At 41.3% G+C, this 8722-nt stretch overlaps 1 protein-coding gene across 2 annotated transcripts in view; it reads right to left on the bottom strand.

Moving 5' to 3' along the window:
• The window catches only part of LOC106808737 (poly(A)-specific ribonuclease PARN-like domain-containing protein 1), a 16330-nt gene that overhangs the window by 5041 nt on the left and 2567 nt on the right, over positions 1-8722 (bottom strand). For both annotated transcript variants that reach the window (XR_001393807.1, XM_014811572.1), the window contains exons 2-14: positions 6360-6411; positions 5253-5363; positions 4668-4743; positions 4285-4332; positions 3933-4027; positions 3539-3639; positions 3163-3242; positions 2874-2941; positions 2377-2507; positions 1639-1724; positions 1236-1300; positions 982-1049; positions 502-555 (exon numbers count right to left, since the gene is read on the bottom strand). Coding sequence is in view for 1 of the 2 variants with exons in the window: in XM_014811572.1 (XP_014667058.1) it covers positions 502-555; positions 982-1049; positions 1236-1300; positions 1639-1724; positions 2377-2507; positions 2874-2941; positions 3163-3242; positions 3539-3639; positions 3933-4027; positions 4285-4332; positions 4668-4743; positions 5253-5363; positions 6360-6411 (1035 nt within the window). In the remaining variant the exon portion in view is untranslated. The remainder of the gene's footprint in view (positions 1-501; positions 556-981; positions 1050-1235; positions 1301-1638; positions 1725-2376; positions 2508-2873; positions 2942-3162; positions 3243-3538; positions 3640-3932; positions 4028-4284; positions 4333-4667; positions 4744-5252; positions 5364-6359; positions 6412-8722) is intronic.

Genomic DNA, 8722 nt, shown 5'->3' on the forward strand with positions numbered 1-8722 from the left:
AGCGTCAAACTGCGGGGACATATAAATGCACACAGGACTTCCCCCAGCTGATAGACTATAGGTCGAGCCGTTTAGATTTGTGCCGCAATTCTGCATTTCCTCCTTATACCTTAAGTTAAGGAGTGAATGTTCCCCCTTCTTTTACACCTCTTGACCTTTGACCTTTGACCCCCAGCTTCGACATCCCAACTTGTTTTCGGATTACCCCCCATGTCCCGAATATCGTGACCGTACGTCGAGCGGTTAAGATTTGTGCCCAACTGTTGACGGACGGACGGACGCACGGACGGACGATCATGCGATTCTACAAGCTGCATCTGACTATGTCAGATGAGCTAATAATTACATTAAGCAGCTATACACAGCGTTCCTGTCACTCTGAATGTGGATATAATATACTCACAACCATTATCCCACGTGATGGAGAGGTATTAAATGCAAAAATCTGAAGTATAGTCACGAATCAATACGGCCGTATTAAATTGCCGCGGTTGCGCTTACTGTATCCAGCCATGTAGGCATCGTAGCCTGCCTCGTGAATCATGCTCTTGTTCTCTGAAAGTAGAAGATTCTTCATGCAGACCACAAACAGTCGCGTGTTGCGATCACGAGAGAGTTACCCGACCTCAGCCTAATATCCATTCTTTTAAGAAATCTGACAGAGATGCAAACCACACATAGCAAAATCATTTCCGTGCAAACACATTGATTTGTGAGGTTTATATAAAATGGCAAAAGAATTGATATCAAATAAGCATTCAATATGAAATATCATAGGGATATTTCATGCTGCCCAATTTTTAATGCTGAAAATATAATAGCTACTCGACATTTCTCTGTGCGAATCAACACATATATAACGTTCTTCATATTACTAGATAACTCCTTCAGATGTAATCCCAACTAATTAGTGACATATTAATCGCAGTTCGCACATATTAATTAACGATAAGCGAGTGGTAAGTAATTGAAACTGCTTACTGTATCTGGTGTAAGCGTGGGAATGCGAGACAGAAGGGCTAAACAGTACGATGTACATTCCTTCTTTGCTGAAACACAGATCAATATCGCAATAATCTTCATTTCTTAAAGTGCAGCATATAACCGAAGTCAGTCTACAAAACTTGTGTAAAAATCAAGAAATGCAGTCCATCTGTTTAATGCAATTTCAGCCTATGCAGACTTTTAAGTGAGTCAGATCAAAGGATCTGAGCATGTACGTTCAGTTATCATACCTCGAAAAGGCTTGGTAGAGATTCATCAGACCTGTATTGTTGAACAATTCAGTTTCTTTAAATTGCTGAAATTAAATACAGCACTGATGCACAGTGAAATAACAACACTTAATAACGTCCCAGACTAAAAACACACAAATTAATTTAATCATTCCATCGTAACAATGTAATGGAATATTACAATCTGTCATGTATCAAACTTCAAATCTTATCGAGAAAACTAACGAAATTTATGCAATATGCGCGGTGAATTTTATGGAAACAAATTTCATTAGTTCATGTCCAGGCCAGGAAGAAAATCTCAGTAATCACGCTTGCGTGACGCTCGCCTCCAGAGCTACTGAATCAAACGACTACTACCGAAAATGAAGACTGCATCTAAACATTAGAATTCATCCCTCACCGGCCTCAGGTGTGACGATACATGTTTCGTGTCAATCAAAAATGGGAAAAGCTCGTTCAGTGTTCTCTTGAAGTCTGCATATTTGTCTGAAATTAAAACAAAAATACGTCTTAATATGAGTTAACGCGTCCCATTATGGGCAAAACATGTATTTGTGTGCATGTGTGCATTTTCATGGAAATTAATAAAAGTGCCATGGAGTGTATAGGAATGCAGGGTCGATACAGTATCATTTGGCTAGCACTTGATAACATATTTTCGCTGTGTGTATGAGATAGAGAGAGTGAGTTGAAGAGTGAGAGATACAGAGAGAGGGAGAGTGCGAGCGAAACAAAGACGAGTGTGAGCAAAACAGAGACAGGGGGAGTGCGAGCAAAACAGAGAGGAATAAAAAAGGAGAGTGAAAGGGAGAAAGAGAGAGAGGGAGAGGGAGAGAGAGGGGAAGAGAAAGAGGGAGAAAGAGGGGGAGGGGAGAGGGAGAGGGATAGAGAGAGGGAGAGGAAGGGGAGAGAGAGACGGAGAGGGAGGGAGAGAGAGAGAGAGAGCAAGTGAGAGAAAGCGAAAGAGAGCGAGAAAGAGAGAGAGAGAGAGAGAGAGAGAGAGAGAGAGAGAGAGAGAGGAGAGAGAGAGAGAGAGAGAGAGAAGAGAGAGAAAGAGAGAGAGAGAGAGAGAGAGAGAGAGAGAGAGAGAGAGAGAGAGAGAGAGAGAGAGAGAGAGAGAGAGAGAGCGAGCACGCACCAGGCAGTGGCCTGTAGAACTTTTCGTAGATGAACATGAGGTCCATCATACAGTTGTGGCCGATCAGGGGCTTGCGGTGCTTGACCATCAGGCGAAACACACGTGTGAAGCCCAAGATGCCGTCCAGTATCCTGAAAGCAGAGAATCGCATCAGCCACCTTCCAATCTCCTCTACGAAAGACAAGACACCCCTACGCATGCTTTGATGACACCCCTGCGCGTGCTTTGACGCCACTCCTGCGTGTGCTTTGACACAGGCATTGCAGATTTCACAAGCAAGAAATAGTGAATTTGGTGTCATGTCTCTACAAAAATCTTTCCTAGTCAAAACCTGCATGAACAACACACAACAGTAGGCAAAGACAACTTAGTAAACCATGTCATATACATGAATATTAACTTACAGCAATAATTAAAATAAATATATATATATATATATATATATATAAATTTAGCAAATGATATACATCAATCATAGAATGCACTCAACACAATACCTTTCCTTCTCCTGCTCATCTAGCTGCTTGCTTATTCGTTTGGATTCTTCTAACTTTTGACATTCCACCTAATTAACACATGCACATGAAAAATTGGCACAGCTCCAGTTCACGCCAATAGCAAGCAGGGATAAATCTTGACGGCAGCGGTGCGATGCGCTCCGCTCATGGACACGATGAGCATGACTCTACACATGGCAGCGATGCCGATGGCTCGCATAATCACGGCTTCACAGATAATAATAATGATCGGCATTCTTGCGGGACCCAGCTGGCATGGCTTCCTTACGTGGGTGTCATCCTTGCAGCAGATTGAAATACCAGGGAACGTCTGTCTCAGCTGAGTGTAGATCGAGTAGTCCGAAACACCTGCAGCGCATAAACACCAACAAAAGTATGAGGTCGTCCGTTTCACACGCTGCTCCATTTACGCTCTGCAAAATTTTCAATCATCGAGCTTAAAGAGAGAAGCCACACTACCGTATATACTCGCGTAACAACCGCAAATTTGGCCTCAGATTTCAACCCTGTATTTGCTCTGCGGTTTATAAGTGCACCATACCGTGAGGGGAAATATACTATGCGCAATACTTGGTTACCCGATTCAAATTGAGGTGCGGCTTATAGGTGCCCGCGGTTATGACGCGATCATATACGGTACTTACCGGCCGGTTTCTCTAGTCTGATGGTATCTTCTTCCTTCGCAGTTGCAAGCCATTCAGCGATCGTTGTGCTCAGTAATTTCATTTCTCTTCTATCAAAGTTGCTGCCACACGGTAATAGCAATAATTGTGATATCCAGGCGAAAATAATGGGAATCCAGAAGAGAAATAACAGGTCTGAATTCGTTGATGATTAAATTATTTTAGAAAGTACTTTTCAGATCGTGCGCTTTGAGTGGTACCACCGTCGTTGTAATCATACTGTAGTCGTTAGTTTTAAAACATTAAAAAAAAAATTTCTAATGATGATTGAACCATGAAACTTTGTATGTAGCATAATTTTAACATAAATTAACTGAAAATAACCCTAGAACCTAGAGTAAAAGTGGTGTCATACTTTTCGGATTCAAAAACCATCAAAGAGTCATCCAATGCCTGGTGAAATAGTATCTCCTGCTCCTCATTCAAGTATGGTATGCCATCATACACAAACTGCAATAAATTAACCCACGTATGTTTATTTGGTATTCTACGGAGGAAAAATACCACATTAAATTGCACTTTATGACATTCATAATATAAAAAATATGACCTAGAATAACCATTACACATGCAATTGAAAACATTAAACACATGTTAATATTTAGCACAGTTGTTCAACATATTATAATGAAACGAGTATAAGAGTATGCCTTAAAACCTATAGAACACAATTGTCTGTTTTTATAAGCAATTGAATTAGTCCATACCTTATTGAAATCGAAATTATGCTGACAAAGAAATCGCAGGGACGACGACTGAAATTATACATGCAATGTCTCTATTACTATCCACGATACTGAGGAGACTGACACTGGCTACATGAAGATAGCTAATATTTCTAATAAATGGGAATTGAACAAAACATATTCCATACGCCATAAGTTAATTTCTTTTTATTTTATTTTGATTACGTAAACATGCACTCTATGTTTATTTGCCTTAAATGATGACCACGCATGATACTCGCGTACATAGTAAGAGCTGGCAGCAATACGTTATATTTTAGTGATCCCAAAAGAATTTCGATCAAGTTAACTTACAGATAATCCATTTATAAAAGGTGACTGGGTACGATTTCACTCAAACGAACCTGACAAGTGAATCGCACATCCACCGGGCCAATGCTGACTGGGAACAAGAAGAAGTTGAAGGTAGATGCTTCATACCTAATATCAGAGCAGAGAACAAGATGCACCTGCTATAGAATTCATTACGCAAAACTACCTCGAAACATATAGCAATGCCACGTAAGCTGTCACGCCATTTCAAGCGCAAGCATGTCACATTTCAAAGATGTCATTGAGGAATACTGTCATAGGGTGTGAAATTAACGAGAGTCCAGAGTCAAATACTCCCTGATTTCACAAATGCAGGAGTCCGTATGACTCCCTTTAAATTCTTCCATACTAACTAGTTCATTCCAGAGCACGGCTTCGCGGAATTACCGTATTTTTTCAGCAATGTCCAGAAGATTTGGCAGACGTGCAACCGCATGAATCTTCAAAATAAGCACATGCGTTATTGTTAATATCTTTAATTTTGAACTTCAGACTGCGGACTCCCTCATTTTGCTGCGGACTCCCTCTTTTTGAGGGAAGGGCGTATTATCTAGTTGGATCGACTCCCGTGTTCAAAAGTTAATTTCTACCCCTGCAGTCACATTGTCAAAGATTACCTGTTTTCCTTTGGAACTTCAGTGAAAATTGAAATACCAATCTGTGACACAGTCACCTGCTTTATGTGATCTTTTTGCTTAATGTAACGTGCTGCTCCATCGTCAAACAGGCTGCAATAATTAAAAAATGTTAGTTACAATTACAAGTGGATTTACAATATATTGGTTGCAAGTTGCCATGACACTTGTATACCAAAGAAATGAAATTCTTGCTGAAGGAAGGTAATGTATGCTATCAGGAGTAGATAATAGGGAAGGAGTGTGACTTCAATAAACAAGGGAAATTCGTCATTTACTAGCCTTATAATACCTACGATTTACTTCACGTAACTCATCCAACTTGAGCTCAAATCGTACACAGTACATTCGCCTAGCATCGTGCGAAATCGTTTCCTCGTATACATGCGCAATCCGGAGATATAGACTAAAACGTACGACACAATTTTCCATTCTGCTGTCAGCAAAGTCGATGCGCTTTGCGCCGAAATTTAAACAAAAGGCAGCTACTAACCACAGCTTGCTCTCTTGGCCAGGCGGTGTGGCTCGCAGGGAGATTGGAGCTGGAGCTGCTGCTGATTGCGGTGAACGTGCGTGCGTGGGGCATACCAACTGTATGCCGGTATGTCGGTATGCCGGTATGTAGCTGTATGCCAGGTCAAAGGTCATCTCGCCGAGTGTTGCGTCGATGTCCAATCTCCCTGCGCGCCACACCGCCTTGCCGAGAGAGCAAGCTGTTGTTAGTAGCTGCCTTTTGTTTAAATTTCGGCGCAAAACGCATCGACTTTGCTGGCAGCAGAATGGAAAATCGTGTCGTACGTTTTAGTCTATCTCCGGATTGCGGGTGTATACGAGGAAACGATTTCGCACGATGCTAGGCGAATGTACTGTGTACGATTTGAGCTCAAGTTGGATGATCGAGTTACGCGTAGTAAATCGTAGGTATTATAAGGCTAGTAAATAACGAATTTCCCTTGTTTATTGAAGTCACACTCCTTCCCTATTATCTACTCCTGATGCTATATAACAATGTTTTAACCTATTAATTCCTTGAAATTACCAGATGCTGCTATTTGCAGATTATAGCTTTTTCTCCCTGGTTTTACTCACCTGTTTTTGTTCAACTCATTGCTTGATAGTCCTGTAAATTCTGTATCAATTGCTGAAGTAGGCAAATAAAAAAAACAAGGTTACAATAATGTCATAGAATGTCATGTACAAAATGTAATTTGCTGAATTCAATGCGTGCAAGCGTTGTTTTTTTTTAAGTGCAGGCTTTAATTGAATCAAGCAGGGACATTTTGACACCCATGACCACCTTTCATCTGACATCCTATAATTTAAATTATTTTTCCATTAATTACTAGAAGATTAATATTCTGCAGAATTTTGTAGCATTTTTTTCAGTGCCTGCAGCATATCCACAGCCTGCTGAGACTATAGTGACACAAGTTTAATTTACTAGTAATTGCCACAGGTAATGGTTTTTAAGCCACCCTAGTGATTACCTCTCAAACCCAAGGTGCCAGCATATGATAAAACTTTATAGGAACAGCTAGGTGTCCTACTGGAGGGAGGTATGTATATATTAAAGGGTGAGATGCACAACTCAACGTAAGTTATAAACGTAACATTTCAGTCGTGCGTAGTGACACCTTTGTTAGGCGCAGATATGCAGATACGCAGTTGCGTACACATCATTTCAGCAAACACAACACTTTTTTTATTGCAGTAGAGAGAGAGAGAGAGGAGAGAGAGAGGGGGGCGAGAGAAGAGGAAAGAGAGAAAGAGAGAGAGAGCAGAGGAGAGAGAGAGAGAAAGAGAGAAAGAGAGAGAGAGAGAGAGAGAGAGAGAGAGAGAGAAGAGAGAGAGAGAGAGAGAGAGAGAGAGAAGAGAGAGAGAGAGAGAGAGAGAGAGAGAGAGAGAGCGAGAGAGAGGAGAGAGAAGAGAGAGAGAGAGAGAGAGAGAGAGAGAGAGAGGAGAGAGGAGAGAGAGAGGAGAGAAGAGAGAGAGAGAGGAGAGAGAGAGAGAGAGAGAGAAAAGAGAGAAGAGAGCAGGCGAGAAGAGAGAGAGAAGAAGAGAGAAGAGAGAGAGAGAGAGAGAGAGAGAAAAGAGAGAGAGAGAGCGGCAGAGGAGAGAGAGAGGGAGAAGAGTCAGTCAGACTAGATTGTTTATAAACAAATAACACCCACGTGCCGCGCTACTGTATCAGTTACGTTATCGATTGAAATGCAGGGGCGGATCCAGAGGTTTGGGTGACCAGTTTCCATAGTTCTAGTCACAGCTAGGGCGGTCCGGTTAAACGGTGAAATGCTGAAACATGTTGCAGTATTAGTCGAATTAATAAACTTTCCCCGTTTTATTTTGACAATTCTTTGCAGTTATTATTGATCAGCTGTCCTACCTTGCTAATATAAAACAATCCGCTTGTCCCTACGATGCCCTACGCTGAGATAATTAGCGGTGAAAATCTGGTATTTTCACCGAAAAAAGACTCCAGATCAGTCAGTACTGCGACTGTCTCTTGTATCTGGCGATAGCTTCGGGAAACCTCGCGTGTTTCCGTCATTCATTGACAATGAAATTTATTTTCCTTCTACTATCTTTTCTCGCATTTCCAGTCATTGACGCAGCCGTTACTCCACAAAAACGTCTTTTTATTTATCGCCATGGTGATGACCCGCCCCTTACGCTGGATGTAGTAACGCTGCAGTAATAACGTATCAAGTCAGCGCTACACAGCGGCGACCGAAGCAACATACAGTGCACAAAACAAGAGACTGTCGCAGTACTGACTGATCTGGAGTCGGTTTTCGGCAAAAATACCAGATTTTTCACCGCTCATTATCTCAGCGTAGAGGCATCGTAGGGACATGTGATTTGCTTTATATTAACAAGGTAAGACAGCTGATCAATTAATACTGCAAAGAATCATCAAAATAAAACGGGAAAAGTTTATTAATTCGACTAATACTGCAACATGGTTTCAGCATTTCACCGTTGTACACTCTCCTTCTTTATACGCTCTTCATATATTCTATATTTTGCTGTCATACAATCTGTCAGTGCACAGGCCCTTGGAGGCTCAAGTTTCAAGAAGAGTATAAGACTATATTAAGAGCAAAGCTTTCGCTCTTAATATAGTCTTACTCTTCTTGAAATTTGAGCCTCCAAGGGCCTGTGGTCAGTGTTCAGATTTTAATGAGATTATATTAATTATTATGCTGCCATCAGCATCGTGTTGTTACAGATCATGTTTAATTTATCATATATGCTAGACCTAGCTCTATAACTATAGCCCACGTACAGTTGCCACTGGCGGCAACTGTAGCCAGCGGCCAGCAGTCAACAGTAGCAGGCGCAACTGTACTCAGACTATAGTTTACTAGAGCTATGCTAGACTCACGTCTGTAGTGATAGGTTTATGCTTAGGCTGGAATGTTGTGCAATGATTAGGGTGATGATGAAGAACA

This window comes from Priapulus caudatus, unplaced genomic scaffold, assembly GCF_000485595.1.
Source record: "Priapulus caudatus unplaced genomic scaffold, Priapulus_caudatus-5.0.1 Scaffold301, whole genome shotgun sequence".
Lineage (NCBI taxonomy): Eukaryota > Metazoa > Priapulida > Priapulimorpha > Priapulimorphida > Priapulidae > Priapulus > Priapulus caudatus.